Source organism: Phaenicophaeus curvirostris, chromosome 1 (assembly GCF_032191515.1).
Source record: "Phaenicophaeus curvirostris isolate KB17595 chromosome 1, BPBGC_Pcur_1.0, whole genome shotgun sequence".
Classification (NCBI taxonomy): domain Eukaryota; kingdom Metazoa; phylum Chordata; class Aves; order Cuculiformes; family Cuculidae; genus Phaenicophaeus; species Phaenicophaeus curvirostris.
The window spans coordinates 67,906,053-67,925,950 of NC_091392.1; the positions used below are offsets into that span (position 1 = coordinate 67,906,053).

General features: G+C 38.6%; 1 protein-coding gene across 7 annotated transcripts in view; it reads left to right on the forward strand.

Moving 5' to 3' along the window:
* PTPRO (protein tyrosine phosphatase receptor type O) overlaps positions 1-19,898 on the forward strand; it is a 350,703-nt gene that overhangs the window by 264,267 nt on the left and 66,538 nt on the right. For 6 of the 7 annotated variants that reach the window (XM_069861801.1, XM_069861818.1, XM_069861787.1 and 3 more), the window contains one exon: positions 19,609-19,882. In XM_069861801.1, the coding sequence (XP_069717902.1) occupies positions 19,609-19,882 (274 nt within the window). Of the gene's footprint in view, positions 1-19,608; positions 19,883-19,898 lie in introns of those variants that run through there. The other variant, XM_069861825.1, reaches the window with a different exon arrangement.

Below are 19,898 nucleotides of genomic sequence, written 5' to 3' on the forward strand. Positions count from 1 at the left end.
GGGAGCAGACCAAGGTGGGAGAGCACTGCAGCCGTCATTGCGCAGGCACCACGGGGCTCTCCAGGCTGCTATCAGCTCCCACACTGACCATGGCTGGCACCACAGCAACCCTCAGTTCTGTGACAGAAGGGGACTGTTTCTGCTTTGGGGAGTCTAGAGGTGGGAGACAAGGCTTAGTTGTGCCCAGCACCTGGAGAAATGGAACTGTGGTCTTAGGGCTCCCCACACCAAGAGTTTTCCTCCCTCTTGTGTGCTGAGCACCCCATCACATGCAATAGTAGTTCTTCATTGATTTAAGAGTCATGTTTGTAGTTTTATTGTAAAAAAATCATTGCTGTAGTGTTTTCTTAAAAAGGTGCTCACCTTACAGTTTCAACACTGTTCAATACAATTCATGCTATGTATGCAATAGCATGAATGAGTATTAACTGAGACTGATGCATAATAATTATGTGGGGTTGACAGATAATTTTCATTGAGGAGCAAGACTGTGTGCAATTAACTTGCTGAAGGAATTACATGGACAATTATCATGTATTTTGGATAATGAAGAAATGCCAGCTTACTAAACGGATGTCTTCAGAGTAAACAGTTATGTTCGTTTCAAACCTCATTTATGTAATGAATGATACTCATACCCCATTTGGACTGTAATAGATACAGCTCAGGGTCACCAGCTAATTTAAAATATATATAAATAATAGAACTCTCTTGCAGATACCATTAGTGTAAAGTACCAAATTTGGAGCCTCTGGCCTTGAAAATGGGAGCCTTAAGTTCTGAAACTGCAACTGCTAGACTCACTTAGCAGACCACTGCACAGCTTCACCCAACCTTCTGCAGGTCAAAGGAATAAGTTACTCTTCCCACAACATAAGATTTTCTACCTCCTGTCCATGTCTTCTAAACCCAGAACTGTCTTTTTTTTTCCTCCTCTGAAATACAGTAGGGTCCTAAGATGATAACTTTCCCCTAGAAAGTTATTAACTCTTGAGAATAGGGGCCATTTCAATTTTAACTTCACGAAGTGTTTCACAAGAACACTGCTTTTTCCAAATTGTACCCTACTACAAACAGTGATAAATCCTTTCAGGAACCCTTACAGCCTGTAGAAGTGGCCATGTCTCAGATAGCCCCTGACTGACCGACCTCAGCGCACAGTGATAACTCTCAGGCTGTATCTCAGTCATTCTCATGACAAAGAAACAGAATACATCCATGCAGTGTATTTACAGTACAACACATGAGGCTAAACAGACTAAACCAGAAATATTTTAAATGACGAAGTCTTTCATTAGTCCAGGAAAGGCTTAAGGACATCACTTGATTTAAGCTTTGGGGTGTTTTTTTGAATTGTCAAAGGCAGGGAGCAGGTATTTTTCCATTTAAATAAATATTTGCAGGCTTGAATTCTTAGCAATCATAGCAATTTACAGAATGAAACTTCTAGTGATTATGGGTGGCTTAGAGTTCAGAGGTAGATTGTAGCTATAGAATCTGCTCTTGTTTTTGTATATATTGAGAAGTTGGGAGTTGTTTAGAGTCAGGTTTAGAGAGGAACTGTTCACAAAGACAAGGGACAGATATGGGTTTCAGTGTGGAAAGAGTGGCATTCTCACTGATTTTTATTATCTGCTAATTTCATAGGTTAGAAGGCTTTAATTAGTATTAACACCACTGAGCCACCAAAATATAAAAAGGGAAACAATTTATTTTCAATTTTATGTTTTTATTCTGCTGATGTCCAGTTAAAAGCTAAAACTGCTGTGGTTCAACCAAAGTCTAAAAAGCTGCTCTCTCTGTCCTTTCTTACATTTGGATGATAGGAAGCCTCTTCCTCTCCTCTTCCTCCTCCGTTCTTTTCTTTGGGAGAGTAGTGCAGTTAAGGGGACTTCCCTTTCATCGCACCCTCTCAAGTGGGGAACTTGATCCAACTTTTTGGATTCCACTGAGACTGGACTAAATAAATCTAGTTAGCACGGTTTCAGCTTTACTATCTACCCTCTGTAGAGTCTTTAACCATTCATTTAGCTTATGATAGTTCACATACAGATGTTAAGCTCACATTCTGATCCTCTAAGCTAGCAGGAAGCTAGCTAACCAGTACTAACCCTATGCTAATATAATTGATCTCTCATCAGCATATATGACTGTTGCATCTTATTTATCTCAATTTAATACTGCCTATCTGGCTCACAGTTCCTGTAAAGTACCATGCAAACAAATCCTTCACGTGTCTTCATTATTACTCTGTCTGTAGAGTCTCTTAATGGGTAATTGCCACAGGAGTAGAGTGAACACTTTGAAATTACTACGGGCTTTTCCAGAACTCGGTATTAATAGTTAATTAAGTGAAGTAAAAATTTCTTTTAGTTAAGGGCATAGGTAACTTTAAGAGTACATGTTGCTTTTTCTCCTGCTTTATAATTAAAATCAAGTCCCACAGAGGATCTATAACTTTTGGATCCATATCCATCTCCTAGCAAAGTTTCTTCTCTTCCTTACACCCTGCTATAGACCATTGGCTTGTATGGTATATTTAGCATAGGAGTTGCTATTGCTTTACAGTTTGTTTTCCTGTTAAAAGAATGCTCTACATTTTTGGCAAGAGAACTGTACCGTTGTTTCTTTGCAAGGCAATCATGCAGTGAGGGTTGTGGTAAGCGGGGAACATGTCTCACCTTGAATCTCTCTAACTAGAATCAGCCTTGAGGCAGGTTGACCCCTGAAGTCACAGGTATTGCTTGTTTTGTCTAAGTTCTCACAGAGGAATTTTCCTGAATGCTGCTCTGTCACTCTTGTTCAAACAGTGGTGTAGGTGATATAAAATTAATAAGCTGCATGAGTCACATACACATGATATTGTATTTATAGCATTTTTGTGAGGTCTCATTAACATTTATTAGAAAAGTGCTTTGAAATTCTCCAGTGAGAGATACCATATCACAGAAATACAGAGCACTTTCCAGTCTTGACATCAGCTTTAATGAGGTCTTCATTTTAAATTGTCTAGATCTGAACTTCAGTTTGGGATCGTCTCACTCAGGGTGGCAAGAAGGTTACGTGACTGAAGTGCTCCCAAACTTCGTGTAAAACTGAGTGATGGTGCAAGAAGCTTGTGCCTTAGGCACTTCCCATATCTGTACCACAAACAATGCAGAATTTCTCTAGTCTTCCCCAGTCAGCTGCAATAACAACAGTAGAGCCACATAATTAACCAAGAAATATTCTTTCATTACTATTCATTAACATAAGAGTTTGGAATTTAGGCTCAGATAGTCAACTAAAACATACTCCTTTGCTACTGAATTTGGAGTGGGAGGAAACATGATGGGGGAGACAAGATGAGTGCAAATTGCCTTTTCTCCTCCATTCTCATTTGTTCTCTGTACCAGGTGGGCTTGTTGCCTTCTGAAAGGGAGGGAGAGAGAAGGTAGTTAAAGCAGCAAATCAGCATTAGTCACTTTAGCGATCATGCATAGAGGAATATATGATTATTTCAGGCTGACTTTTCTTCTCTTGTCAAAAAACAGTTTCTGTGCACAGAGTAAGTGGAAACTTAGCAGAAGTATTCTGGGCTGACATGGCTGAAAGCTTTTCGAACAAAATTATTTGTGGGGTTGTCCTGTTACTTCAGGTCAGGGACTTGTCTGTTAAGTATGACATCCCTCTGCACAGAAGAGGGGAGATACAAACCTGTTATCCTCTTGGGGAGCAAAGTAATGAAAATTAAAATAGATTCATAATTCCATAGCCATGCTCAATGTCTGCAATGCAGACTGAAGGAGCAGTGAGAGCTCCTTATAGGACTGGAAAGTCATTGGACTGGTTGCACTTAGCACTGGATGAGATAACCAACTTGGTCTCTAAAGGAGCAGTATTGATGTGCATCAGTTAGGAGCAAGGAAAAAAAAACAGGTACAGAAAAAAGACTGCAGAATGTGACACCCAGATAAATCAGGCAGAGATGCAAAGCACTTATAGTTCTGATCTACTGTTTTTTTAAAAATCTATTCTGAGGTTGAGGAATGTAGGAGCAAACCATATACAAGTTTTATATGAAATTTGTTGTTTGTATAATTTCTAAATATACACATAAAGCAAATTGGCAGAAGCTGATGAGTTTTATCTACAAATCTCTCTAAAAAGGAGGCATTCTGTTTAATTGTGACTGGACAGTCTTATGTACAGGGAGCAGTAAAGAAAGAACTAGAAATAGGTACTTATGTCTCCTGTTACTAGCAGAACAGAGGGCAGGTGAAAATATGGAAAGACTAGCATCAAATAATGGTTGCAAAAGTCCTTGAGGAAAAGGAAAAGTATTAGTCAGTGCAGGATAACCTGTGAAGAGATTCAGTAAGTAAGCTGATATCATCAAACACACAGGAAACTTACGTTAAATATTAAGGTTCAATTCAATTCTCAGTTATTGAGAACTGGATAAACCAAGGCTTGGATAAACCAGTGTTGGGGTAATAAAAATTTGTAAATGGGGCTCTAAGAATATGAGCAACACATCCACCTTGAAAACTTACAAGCAGATTTCTGTAGTTAATAAGTACTCTTAACTGGAGCCAGGAGAGAAGGGAAGAGCCAGAATGACTTGTGCTATGCATCTGTCCTTGTGTGGCAGCCAAGGGCAGCCAGCAGAACTGAGGAAAAGCAAAGGCGAGATAACAAGAGCTTCTACATCTGTCCATACCCAGAGCTGGCTGTACTGTGTGGATGGAGCCTCTGAATTTGATCAGCTAACATGTAATAACCGTTCTGATTAGAAGTGGCTCAAGGAGGGTATTATTCAGACCAAATAATGCAGTGTCAAGCCCTTTGTGTTTTTCCAGTTTCAAACATGACTTACAATCACCACATACTACATACTACTACTTACAACAACAATTTGTGCCTTTATGAGCCTTGTTATGCTCCCACAGCACAGCAAGCCCTCCTTCTGTTAGCTGAGGCACAGAGAAATGTCTTTAACTTCTCAAATTACTGATTCTATGTTTTTCCCTCCTCCAACTTCCTTGCTTCCTTCTTCTGTCAGAGATCACTGTAGCAGGAAAGCAGTGAAACAGCACACTCAATGCAGATAATTACTTCCTGGATAGTATCATTTTTCTTTTGGATACGCTGCCTGACCATTAAAATCACAAAGAAAAAAAATAGATCTGAGAGGTATTTAATTAAATCCTTCTTAAAAAAAAAAAAAAATCTGTGTTACCAGGGCAAAATCCTCCTTATCATTTTTTTGTGTGTGTAGAATAAATTAGTTATCACAGTTGTAACTTCTGCCCTTTGAGGAGTTTTGTTTTAATTATAATCATTATTCTATCTGTGCTTTTGGTCTTTCTCCCTAGATCCTCATTCTCAGCTGCTTTTACAAAAGCACTCTGGAATTTCTAAGAATATCTAATACAAAATGCTTAAAATTAAACAAACCAAAATCCACCGTGTAAGATGTGGATATCAAATAGATTCTTAATATTTTTTCAAAACACAAGTTTGAATAAAATAACCTGCAAGTTTTTCAGCTTCAGATAAAATACTTTCTCTTTATAAATATAAATGAACTCCTAACACGAGTAAGTTAGTGTAATGCTGCGGGAATCATGCTTTTGCCCATGGTATGGAAGTCATAAAAGCAGAAGGTACAAATTGGTGCCAGTGGGATTTTTAAAAGCAAAAATTTTATATTCTGGATCTCTAAATACCTTTTAAAATCTCAAACAGAGTGCTTTTCACCTAGTGCAAAATACATTGCTAGTACTTTGTGTAGTTGTGAAGGCAAATCAGAGTAATATTTGGATTAGCCACAACAAGGGACGATACACTTCTGAGATTGCATGTCAGTATCACAGCTTCCCTGGGGTGAAATAAGGAAGGATGGTCTTGCCATTAACCCGGGAGGAACACACTGGATCCATATTTGAATGGAAGAGGAGGCTTTGTTTCCATCCTCACATCTATATTTATCAAACTGTGCTGTACCAGGTGATGGTGAGAATTGTATGCATTTGATTTCAAGCTACATTCATGCCAAACTGGATGACTGTGTTTTGCTGACCTGCATGTGAATGATTGATAGCTTCTAGGACAACTTAGTAAACCAGCATGGTCATTACTTTCCAACCTATGTCTTACCAGGTGTAGATGCAGATTGCTTTTTTTGCTGGTAGAGACATGGTTTTGTGTTGTTTGGAATTATTTGTAATGTGATTATAGCAGGAGATTTTAACCAACAGTGGAGCCTCATTGTTGTAGGAAGTATAATTTTTTTGTTATTATTTAATTTTATATGGAAGAAGGAGTTGCTCTGTTGGTACTTAAAATTTACAGGTAACACAATGGCTCATGGGCTAAACAGGCTGATGTGCTGCACTCGGCAGAATACTGGATGTAGTTTTATTTCTCACAGCTGCAAAAAGAGAAAATGTTGATTATTAGGTGAAACAGGTATAACCGTCAATCTTTCTTTACATCTCAAAAATCTGTTCCTCCACAAAATTCCTGTCAGGCTAGGGAACTAGCAAAGGTGAGAGAGTCTGGGATAACAGCACCTTATATCTTGTGATGGTGTGAAAATGAAAATTTTGAGGAGCTCAGATGTGTCAGTATGAAGCACAGAGCCTCATCTTAGGGAATGAAATTGTTAAGTGCTTATAAAGATCACTCTAAAATGCTAAGCTGTCCAGGACTATGAAGATGTAGCTCTTTCATTTCATTTTATTTTTGCTTCCACGCGTCTTGCTAACAATTGGTGTAGTGTGATTTTTTGATTTCACACTTGCTAATTGCTATATGTTTCAGGAGCACCTGTGGGTTTTGTTTCACAGCAAGAGCCCTAATCATGAATGACTCCTCATCGCTTCTGTGCACTTTGAAATTCATTCTAGGTTAGCTGAAAAAGTCTTACGTTATGACAATATGAAGCACATGGAAAGAAGCCTGTTTCTATGACAGACGTGAAGACAAGTTACACCGAGGCAGTGTGTATTGAGAGAATAATAGTTCTCCCAAGTTTGTATTCATCTGCACATTACTTTGTACATAATGGGACTTTCATCTGGCTGAAGAAATACTGAGCAAATTATTTCACAAGGATGATATGTCCTTGTACTGTTTCTCCAGTGAATTGGACACAAATAGGTCTTCCATTACCATCACTCATGCATGTCTTTTTTTCCCTGTCTTTCAAGTAGAGACAATCAGGGAAAAAAAAAAACCAAACAAAACAATCCCAAACAACAGCAACATTTCTTCGGCTTCTGTTTCCACTGTGGCAAATATTAAGATATTCCTGTTCTTTGGAGCATGGTCTCTAGCGTCTGGGTCTAGTCCTTCTTATTTATGCAGACTTAATGCATTTGTGTGCACCATTATAGGGACATGAATTTCTTTTGCTGTCTTTTTTGTATGCAGGGTGTGAGAGCTGAATGAAGAGCTTACAGAGCTAATATGACGAGAAAGAAGAATAGCATCAAATGAATTATAGTTTATTCATAAACATGCAAATACTTAATGCAAGTATGAATGTTTGCTCTTTCACACATATACTAGGTGATGTATTTGCAACAGCAGGGACAAGTGGAGCATAGCTAATTTTGTTACCGTAGATAAATACATTTTTCTTTATAGACTGAGCTGTGGTAACTGTGTTTATGATCCAAATCTAAAGGTGAATTTAAGCCAATAATTTTTACCTGGTGCTTGAAGCAATCTTAGAGTATGCACCCAGTCTTTTGCTGTTGGTGTTTCATTAAGCTGTGCAGAAGCTATCACTTGCAAATGACATTTGGTGTTGTGAGATATAGAGAGCTCAAAGTGCTTTTGGGTGATGACTTTCTCCTCTGAAGTCTGGTGGGTGGACAGAAAACACAATGACAGCACTGAGTGATAAATTTCTTCTGTGTGCTCTTGGTATCATTTGAGAAATCATCACAAGAACATGCTTGCAGCTGCAATATTTAATACAGCTGTTGTCAGTTAGCCACCAAAAAAAACCTCAACCAAATACTGTCTCCCTTTTCTGCTGCTTTAAATTTCTAAAGGCTGATGAGAAACAACTTGATCAGGAGCATACTTCTGTCCATTGACTGTCCTGGCACCTGTGTTAGGTGACAGAAGTTATATCAGGAATAAATCTGAGCTGAGAAACAAAAATGTAGTCTCATGTTGATAGTAAAGAGGTTTCATTGCTGTATGGGCCAACTGAAGTGGAAGTGAAGGAAAAACTGAAAGATATAAATAAGGACCTGGTGTAGAATAAGGCAAAAATGTATTTAAATTTTTAAATAACTAACAGAAACTGCTCATTTTGCGTGGTTACCAAACAGCTCCCATTACCATGGGGCCTCAGCACCGCCAGTTGTGAATGTTCTGGCATCTTTCTGATAGGTAGGTTGTGTATGTATGGGCATGTAAAGGACCGTGCTCTGCAAGTGGAGAGATTTAAAGGTGCACACTTGACTTAGAATCATAGAATCATAGAATCAACAGGTTGGAAGAGACCCACCAGATCATCGAGTCCAACCATTCCTATCAAACACTAAACCATGCCCCTCAGCGCCTTGTCCACCCGTGCCTTAAACACCTCCAGGGAAGGTGACTTGAAAAGAAAAATACCTTGATGTCTAGCTCTGATTTTTTAAAAACATCTTGCAGATACTTATCCACATTTTAGGACACCTATATATAATACAGTAACAAAGCTGATCTTAGTGGCTTTTCATGGTCATGTATGTGGAAAAAGAAGAACCTGAATTTTGGCATTCTGAAATAAAGGCAGTTATGCTTATAGGAGAATCATGAAATTTTTTTGTTTCAGTCAAAGGGTTAGGCAGTGTATTTATTACTTGAATTTTAAGTGCAGGAATTGATGAGATAAGAAATATTTTTATATTTGCATTGCACTTATTGAGAAATTACCATAATGAGACTGGCAAATGGCAGCCATCCAACTAGTGTAATGTATTTTTGTGTGGATTAGTGTAGTGCAAAATGACCAGTGTTTATGTATGAAGGCACCACTTGCTGTGAATTAAAGGAAAGGCAAAAATTTTCTATGTCTTCATCTCCATCCTTCCTTTTCACTGGCAAAAAGGTACTTCATAAAATTAAAGAAGAAAATGATGACATAAACCAATACATGGTGAACTAGGAAAGGAAATTATCACTTTTAAACTGTGCATATTTTTATATGTCAGTATGATAATATATATTACATTGTCTAGTGACCGGAGAGCTTTTTATATTACCAATGAGTTAATGCCTATGAAATAAAGCTCAGTAAATATTTACTGTGGAGTATGTCTGGGAAAGGTCATGTTGACTCATTTAAGGTCATGCTATTTATAAAATCATCCCTTTCAGAACAGAGAATAAAGGATTAGCATCCTGAGTTAAAATGAGGAAACAGTGTTCTAAGATCATATATTTTTGTTTTATAGTCAATTCTACTTCAGGGAACAGACTTCCCATTGATGATTTCCACACACTTTTTTTTCCTTCTATCTCTCAGTGTATTAAGCCTCCTCTCGTCTGGATAGCCATTGTTATGCCTGGGGAAAAGCTCTGTCAGGTATTCTGAACGAAATATATAAAAGAAAGGTAATGGATAAAGCTTAATTCTATAAATTCTGCATTCAAAGGGTTTGTAACTTCCAAACCAACTAGAAATTTAATCTGTTTGCTGTCCATACTATTATTGCTGAGCTGTGTCAGCCTAAGATATTAGGCTGATGAATGTATTTAGAAAGGTGTGTCTGCATCCATATTGGCCACTGAATAACTACTAAGTGTGAAAAACACATAACAGCAGCAAGGAACAATAATTTGTGTGGATGCCCAACCTGCAGACAGGGTTGCAGCATCACCTAATGAGCCAATATTTTTATTATCCTTCGAATGACTTTTTAGCAACCTCACTTCATAAAAGACACAAAACAAATTAGGAAGCCATTTCAGAGGTTTATTGCTCTTTGGCAACTCAGGAAGGGAGTCCTTGATCTCCTGATTGATTTTTGTACACAGGGCCAGCCTTTGTCACATAGGCAGAGAATTTATGAACGTGCTTACATCTTTTGCTGAGTAGGACCTTTTGTATGCTTAAAGTTGTATGCCTTGCTCAGTCATGACCATCATGTACTTTTATACTGCTGAAAAAGAGACTAGTTAAACAAAGTTTAAAACTAGAGTATAAATTTAGGCAAAAAATATTAGGAGCCATAATACTTAAAAATGGCAGTAGAGGTGCAGCTGCCATCATACCATACACAGCTGATGTTTCTCGTCTTATCTACTTCTTAATGTTTAAGAGGAAACAGCACAGAGAAAAAAAGCGTCTGTAGAAGGCAGTTTGTTTAATCTTAAGTGGATAAATCAAATTCTTCATATCTGTCTCTCTCTACAGAAATCAGAGGGAACCTAGATGGTGAGGTTTGACTGTATGCCCAATGTTTAGTTTGATAAAATGGAGCGGGAAGAATCCTACATCAAGTACAGAAGTCTCAGCATAAAAGTTCTGACCAATGTGCCGTTAAGCTCCTAGGGGAGTACACTGTAGCAGAATTATATCATTCATGAAAGCCACGTAACATTTGGTAACCTGGACTGTCATCCTTCTGATAGGTAACCGCATTCATTCTCCCCCAGCTGGTCTCTTCCTCTGGGCAGGTGGGATGGCACACGTTGCATCCGAAAGGACTACCCCACAGCTGAGGACCAGACTCCATTTCTTAAGCTTTTTGTATTTGCTTCTCTCACTCACGTCCTTAAACTCAACCTGTACCAGCTGTACAGAAAACTAAGTGTTTGATACACTATGACCAAATAAATCCTGCTGGAGTTATCCCAGTAAGGGAGGGTGGCAGTGACAAGCTATGAGTTTTTGCGGAATTAGAGGGTCTGGTAGCATTCATGACTGCTAGACAGCACATTGCCAGCAGTAGTATGATGAAAAAGTCTTCTGTGGATAGGAATTCATCAAATCAGTACAAATGGCTGAGCTGAGCCTAAAGCCATGCTAGAAATGAATTCAAAATCAGGCTGTAGCAACAACTGAAATGTTCTGTGTGGAATTGCAGTTGGCCCTGTGCTGTACAGAGAATTACGGAACTCATCTCTTGCTAGTGATCAGGGAAATGACACTGCCTGTTTGCCTCTCTTTGAGCACAGGTTGGAAAAAAGAAAGGAAAAAAAAAAAGCACAAACAAAGCAAAACCCCAAAAAACAAACCTGCAAAAACCTGCACAGCAGATACTTTAGCAAGAAAAAAAAATAATATTCAGCCATTGGAACTATCTATAAGTAACATGAGATAATCTCAGCAGGTTATCTGGTCAGCTCTTGCCAATTTAGAGAACACATGAACATGGCAGGGTAATCAAAAGGCAGAATATCAGATTCTACTTCAATCGGGAAGCAAAATAAATCCATGCTTAAACCTGATAGCAATCTTTCAGGGGATAGCTGTAGCCGCATTATGGTTATGGCTTGGAGAAAAAAGATAGTATTTTAGAGCACAGAATAGGAAGACTGGTGATCTGGATTTAGGCTGGTTTGGGTTTTTTGGTTTTTTTTTTCTGACTGTGCAATGGCTGTGGCCTTTGAAGAAAGAGTGGGGGGTTTTTAGGGATTTTTTTCTGGGGATGTTGAGGGGTAGGAGGTAGTAGAAAAATTAGTGGCAATAAGGCAGACCACATGTTTATGGTGAACTCTGGACCAAACTGAAATCAGCAACTTAGATGGGGACAAAATATACCCTGTATCTGTTCAGAATGTCAAAAAATCTGATTTGGAACAAAAACTTGTTATTTCTTTCTATTAATGGCTCTTTATTTCAAATTTCCAAGCCTCTCTAGTAGTCTCAGAGCACTAGGAAAAACAGTTTTTGAAAATACTTAAGAGCACTTTGGTGACTAATTCCCTTTAAAGTTGCTTGGATTTATGGAACAAGCTGTCTAGACTGTTCTGTTGTTATAGGTTAACATTGGGGGATGGGGAAATGAATTGAATAACCACCTTGACTTCTAGATTTCCAGATAAATGAAAACTCTAACTTCCTCCCAGCTGTGCTCTTTGTAGATAATGCAAATAGCAAAGCATTGCATTCTGCGTTTAAGAACTAGTTCACTTGTGCACATATGGGGAGTATATAGGCACCCTATCAATTCAGAAAGAAGGCATTTTCACTTTTCCAGTATCCATAAGGCTCAGTCTCTACCCCTTCATCATACTCTTGGCCACAGCATGTAAGACGAAGTTCAGCTGGCACTGGTCCAATTCAGTTCCTCTCAGCTGCACAGCAGTGATGAAGCACGTCATGGTCACAATTTTTTGTTGAAGATCAGGAATTTTCTGTGTGGCTTTCTAATGTCACCTTTCAGCATCAGTAACTGTTCAGCAGCTGTTTCAGCAGCAGAAGCTTGTATCATAGACTTCAGTCATTTGCACAGGTGAATCCACAGTTTTGGAGCTGAAGCACTAAAAAGCATGAATTAATTTGTTCTTAATCATATTTAACAGAGGAGCCACCTAACGTGACTTTGCCTTCCTCCTGCCCTGTGTACAACTCTGATCATTTTACATTTGTTCGTCTGGATCTTGGCTTTCATAGTTCTCCCAGAGACAGAGAAGTGTAGAATGGAGAACACTATAAGGACTAGTTTGGCAGAGTTAAGGGAACTGATAAAGCAATGTGATATGTTTCCTGTGCCCTTTTTTGTTGTTTTTCACACACAGGCTTATGAGGGAAAATGTATATTAATGAAAGCACATGATTCATCTGGCATGTGTATGTGTTTGGGTACATCCACAAGGGATGACTAAACTTTTAACTGCAGAGGCTCCCTAAAGGTCTCTGTTGGGGAAGGGGACCAAATTCATATTTTCCTTTGGAAGAGTTATCCTTTTTGACATAATTCTATTACTAGAGAGAAGCTAAAAATCTGTAGTGGAGAGAAACCAAACCATATCTGCCTGAATGGGAATTCCTGTCTTATTTGGGGTGTATACATGCAGTCAGTATCAATAATAGGGATAAATGCCACCGTGAAGTTCTGACCTAGTTTTTGTCAGCACTATACTTGGGTTTTGCCCTCTCCAGTTCACACTAGAAAGATGAGATAGGAGTATGTATTTAACAATAATTTATAAAATATTGGATATGCTAACAAGGTCATGTGTAAAAGATATTAGTGTTACTGAATGCAAACATTTCTTTTTCACATATTTAGCATTCTGAAATTTACTTAACACTATTGTAACAGCAGTTGATTGTATCAAGAAAGCTTTCCTTCCAAATTATTAACTTCAGAATGGTAGCAAAATATGGCGGACTGTATATACCATATTAGTTGGCTTATATTCCATATTCACGTGCAGAGAGGGGAAAAATACCTGTCCCTTTAAAACTGTCTCCCAGAGCAAAGAAATGTTGAAGCTTATTTATAAAGTATAACCAGCAGATTGTTATTACTGGTTTTTTGAGACGGTGAGTAGCAACATTGCTGAGAACACTTGTCATAAAGCAGAATGCCAGAAATGCTGTGTTAACCTGAATCAAACATCATGCATAATGCTGCTTTTCTTGTCTTTCCACTTCTTAAAATCTTTTTTGCATGGAAAATATTGAAGATAAGGGTTCTATTTTTCCCAAGGAGTATTTCTTCCAAGGAGTATTTATTAAGGGAAGTTCAGTGCACAGCCAGTGGAGAGGTGTAGGTAAAAACAAAATCACTGGAAATAAATACCCTTATTTTCAAGAAGTCTTAACATTTTTGTTACAAGTCTGTAATGTTTTTGAGGACTGGTTCAAACAATCCTTTCCTTTTGCAGTCAGCACTCAAGCCTGTGCGTTTTCCAGAATTCACTGGAACATGTGGCAAGCTTAGGATGTACTTTGTTCCCTAAATTTTGTAAGGATTAGGTGCGGTTTTTGTTAAGTCTGTAGCATGTAATAATGATAGCTAGCAATTCCAAAGAAGCCTCAGTGTGGGGCAATTTCCTTATCTGTGCACAGAGAGGATCTTTCTCAGGTCATAGCTATGAGAAGTGCTTTTTCTGAAAGTGATTGCCACTGGCAGCAGTCGTTCATTTTCTTGTGAAATCCTATCAGTTTCAGTCATATGAAAAGTTTTTTATTGAAAGCCTCTGAAATGAGTGAAGAGACTGAATGTGAAACATAAACAGTGTAACATTAGATCACAGAATCGTTTGGTTGGAAAAGACCTTTGAGAGCATTGAGTCCAACCATACCTGTCCACTACAAAACCATATCCCTGAACACCTTATCTACCCATCTTTTAAATACCTTCAGGGATAGTGACCCAGCTACTTTCCAGGGCAGCCTGTTCCAGTGCTTGACAGCCCTTTTGGTGAAGAAATGTATCCTCATATCTAATCTGAACTTCCCCTGGCGCAACTTGAGGCTATTTCCCCTCATCCTAGCACTTGTTACTTGGAAGAAGAGACCAACACTCACCTTACTATTGTGAAAATAAGAAAGACCTGGTATTGGACTGAGCCAGATGATATAATAATGGTGGAAGCAAAGTGAGAACCTGAAGGGTCATCTGAAGTAAAGATTTAAGTATTAATTCATACTTCAAAACAGAGCTAAACTATGTGAAACCACAGCCTGTTCTGAATAGTGAATTCACGTTACAGCAGAAGGGAGTTCCATGTAGCTCTCTTTAGCTAGAGAGGATTGGAAGGTGGCTGGGATTATCCCAAAACTGTGAAGTTCCTAGCCTACAGAGAGAGAGAGAATGAAAGTTTTATAAATTACTAAAGCAGCTTAAATAGGTCAGAATTTGACTTTATTCCCTGCAATGGTTCACATCGAACAATAGATTTCCAACAAGTGCGTAATAGTTTTGTTGGCGATAAGATTCCAATTTCTGAATAAAATAAATGTTTACCATTTTTATTGTAATTATTCTTCAGTATCATTTGTCATCATCAGAGGAAAAACATACATTAGGAAGCTGGTGCAAAAATACTGTGACATGACTTTTATGCCTAATTGCAATACTGTTTATTTTATGACATTACTTATGTGCTGTGTGTGGAGTTACCACTGCAAGAATATGTCAGAGACCAAGATCCTGAAATGTGGATGCCAGTCATGTCTTTTTTATAACAAAGTCTTGGACTCACTACACCTAGTGACAGAGGACAGAAGGAATTTTGCTGAGCAGGGAGCACAGACCCTTTGGCTTTTCAGTGAAATTTCAAAATTAATTCAGATCTCAGATGAATCCACAGATACTCTGCCTGAAAAGGTCATCTTGGCTCTCAGCCATTCCACTTAAGTATCGAAAACAAGTAAGATGAATCTCGGTGAGAATGAGTCATCATGATTTAGAATGGAATTTGCATTATTGGCCACTAGAACAAAATATATCTGAGAATCACTCACAAAATAGCCAGTATATCATCCAAGAGGTCTGGCTTTAGTGTTCAATATTGTTTCGTAATACTTATATTCATGTTATGTTTGACCACCATGGTACAGTAAGTGATCATGGTCATACTTTTGCTCTAAGAAGTAGATCCTCATAGCTGTAAAATTTATTCTTTCTTTGGGATTTCAGATGCCCACTTTGAAAACTCTGTGATACTTCAGAATTTACTCTGTAATAGCTGACAGAATACAGATTGTTCAGGATCTTAGTTCCACTTGTCTAGCATTAGATAACGTGATGCAGTTACCAGTACTTTAATTTTACAGAGCTGATGAGCATCCACAGTTCCTCTTAATGTCAGCAGAACATGTAACTACTTGCACTGCTGGTAATTGGGTTTTGGCCCAATGTATTTCAGAGTAAGACATGCAAAAGCTGAAGTACATAAAATTAGTAGTTGTTTTGCAACTTTGATCTCTTCCTCATGTGTGAAACTCATATTGTTATAAGGAAATAAGCTGAGGATATAGGTTTCTGAAAGAGAACTGTGAGCTCTGCTGCACACCATTTATTTCCCTATTACTCCTTTAATATTGTTATTTTGACATGTTGTATATTTTCTCAGCTCCCCCTCCTTTTTATTTTAATTGGGACTTGGTTATTGGCTGGAAATTCCACTGGTATGACTCATCCCTGTGGTGGAAATGACTGAACAAGCATCACATTGTGGGGTTTACTTCCCTCCACCCCTCCTTTTTTTCCTAAGTGCTTTATTGTGGCACGAGCTTGTAATAATAAACTAGGAAGGAAGTCGGAGCTAATAATTTGGTTCTGAATGCACAAGCCCTGCCAAATTTCCCCACAGGCATGAAACAGCCACTCAAGCTGTGACACCAGCAAATTAAATCCTGGAGGTAGCTGACCAGAAGTAATGAAATGTGTATTTACCATACTGATGCTGTCAGTCCTAAGATACACTGCCTTTACAATCTATTTAAGTGGGGCATGTTTGTCACTTTCAGCAGTGCTTAGAAAAAATACTCAGGTTTTTCCCTAGCCACCTTCTCAAATACACAAGTCCAGGCTGGTAAACCTCACTTCATAGAATGTGAAGGACAGGATGCCCAGAAGGGTCCGTTCCTTTAAAACACTGCCAAAGTGAAATCCATATCCCAAAGGAGACAAGTGATCTAATTTAATGACATGTTAACTGCCAAGCCTTTTTATTCATCCCTTAGCTGCCACTTCATTCTAGAAACCAAACCTTATTGCTGAAATGAAAGGATAAAAATTATTTCAGGAGCCTGTGGATAATAAGCAACAAATGCCTCCCACAAACCCTGTAACCCATGCATGCAGCAGTTTAAGAGCCCAGGTACATACAAGTCTGTGGAAGAGAGCCACGAATCACTGGAAAGAATAGGTAGCATTCAAGGGAGGGATTCATTTTGCATGTGAGTGCAGGCATGGGATGGATGAGCCACGCCACTACTAAACAAGTGTCACAAAAAATGCCAGTGCATCATGGCAGCAGTGGGTCAAAAGCATCTGGACACAGGCACGCAAAAGAGGGGGGCTATAATTTCACAATTCACAAATGCTTAGAAGATAAAAGACTCAGAAACAGTTATTTTCCCCAGTTAGGTGTTGTCATAGGTAACAATAGCATATGTCTGAGTGATTTCTATGTATTTATCTAGCAGAGGCGTGTTATACTAATAGTGTGAAAACTGCTGAAGAATGTTAGTGGATCATTTGCTGAACGGTATTTGCTGTGGATTCCAGAAAACATTGTGAGGGGAAAAAATAAAGTACAGTCTTCAACATGGTTAATACAATACCCATGGAAGAATCAAAGAATAAAATCACAGTGGTCTCTGAAAGCATCTAATTACATCCTAGGAATGTCTGTAACTCTGCAATTATATGCTTAATTTCCAACTGTTCTTGATTAACATCAGAAGTGATTTATAATACCGCCACACATGAGGAACTTGCTTTGAGCTGTTTGTCATCATGTATAATTTTGTTAGGCTCTTTTGTCCGTCACTTCATAGCAAGGTAGGCACATTGAGTTTGTACTGCACAATTCAAAGGCAAAGCCAAGAGAAGGCTAGTGTAATTTTAGATAACACCATTCTCTTGTTAGAGTGAGTCCAGAGAAGTGCCACAAAGATGATCAAAGGGCTGAAGCATCTCCCATATGAGGACAGGCTGACAGAGTTGGGCTTTTTTACCCTAGAAAATAGAGGGCTCTGCAGAGACCTTATAGCAGCCTTCCAATACTTAAAGGGGGCCTAGAGGAAATTTGGAGAGAGGCTCTTTATCAAGGAGTACAGGGATAGGACAAGGGCAAATGGTTTTAAGCTGAAAGAGGGAAGGTTTAGATGAGATCTTAGGAAGAGATTTTTTACTGTGAGTGTGGTGAGGCATTGAAATAGGTTGCCCAGTGAAGCTGTGGATGCCCCATCCCTGGAAGTTTTCAAAGCCAGGTTGGATGGGGCTTTGAGCAACCTGATGCAGTGGAAGTTGGAACTAGGTTGGACTAAGGTCTCTTCCAACCCAAACAATTCCATGACTCTATGATTCAAATGCAAGTCTATGGAAGGTCAAAACCCACTGACTTCTACAGGATTGTACACACACTTTGAACTCAATATGTAGAAATAACCTTGCTGAATCAGATGTCTCTTTCCTCGCTTGGTCTTTGAAGACAACCATGCTTTCTGTGACAAACCAAGGCGTATGCTTCTGGAAAGGTGGTTCATGAGTGCCTTCCTTCTGTCTTCCCATGTCAGAAGAGCTTAAGTAGGATTCGTTCCCCATTTTTTAGTGTGAGGAGAATGGGGAGGAAGAAGGGTAAAAGAACTTCTACTTGCTTTTGAACGCATCTGAATATAATCCCCAGTTAAGGTTTTGAATCTGTGTGGATGCGAATGCTGAATCAGGATTTAAGGCAAAATACAAACACGTGAAAAGTGGTATTTTCATCTACTGAAGGGAATGCCTGTTGAATTCAGCTAAGGCTAAAGAAAACATCTAGAAGCTTTTGCATGATTGTAGTCTTACATTGTAAAATTTTTGCAGCAATTTCTCTGCCATCTGTGAAACACTACCCAGGCTTCCACACGAAAGTTTCATCCATTGATTATATTGGCTTATATAAATTTAGCAACTTGAAAGTAATTTTTCAAACGACTAATCAAAACACACCTTAAATCAGCAGCTGCTGTTGCATTTTTTGTGAAATATGAAGGAGAAAAAGATGCCGTGGAAACGGGAATTGAAAATATCAGATATGACAGTTTTCATTGAGGGCAAAACCCAAAAAATCTAAGCATCAGTGTGGCCTAATAAAAGGCAACTCTTAATGTAAGCTTGAAATCTTCATTCTTATTAATTGCCATGAATCTGTTTTGAAATTCCTGTAGAGAACAAGTGCTTCTTTCTGACAGCTGGTTTGCAGTTAATAAAAAGAAAAGTGTGTTCAGCTGGCAATGACTTAACACACTCATGATATATGGAAACAAGGTTAAATTGCTCCTTTCTCTCTCCTGCTAATAAAAAGAAATATTGAAAGTGAAATGGTGCGGCTTAGAAAATCAAAAGTACCAAACAAAGCCATGGACAATGATCAGAACTGCCTGGTACTTCCTGGAATGGGGATATTTGGAAAAGCTTAGTCAGTGCCAGAAATTATTTTTCAGTCATGGGCTTTCAGAATATATTGCATTGAAGAATCTATGATCCTGTTTCTGCAAGATAAGAGTCTTGATTTAATCATCTCTTTTGGGGGGATTTAAATGACTTACATTTTGTGGCTTCACTGGAAATCCTATTGACCCTGATACTCTTTTTAATGCAATCCTTCTTTTGCTCTACTCCACCTTCTGTCAGGAAAGAATGGCACAGGCTTTGTTCCTTGAGATGTAAGGGATGGAGTAGCCAGAGCATCAGAAAGCACATGGCAGGAACCAGCCTCCGCTGCCAAGAGACTGGCCTCATAATCAGATGTCTGTGGACTTTGGCTGACTGTGAATTGTATTCTGAAAAAATTTCTAGGATTTGATGTTAACTGTCTTGAACAATATGAAACATAACTTCCTCACAAATATAATGTGGCTATCCTATGAATACATGGGGAAATGGGTAAAAATGAAACAATATATTTTACCTCAGCGAAGTCTTTATTCTTGTCTCGTAGAATACAGAACCTTTCCAAGTTACTGTCCGAGAAGACAATTGTATCATTGTCTCCCTGGAAGCATCTGATGTGGTGAGCTCATCCTCTGTATATGTTGTGAAGATAGCTGGAGAATCCAAGAACTACTTTTTCCAGTACGAAGAATTCAATAGCACTTTACCTGCCCCTGTGGTTTTTAATGCCAAATACCATGGCCTATATTACATAGTAACTCTGTTGGTAGTGAACTCAAATATGGTTTCCAAGTCAGCAAGATCAATCACTGTGTTAACCAGTAAGTAACAGCTTAT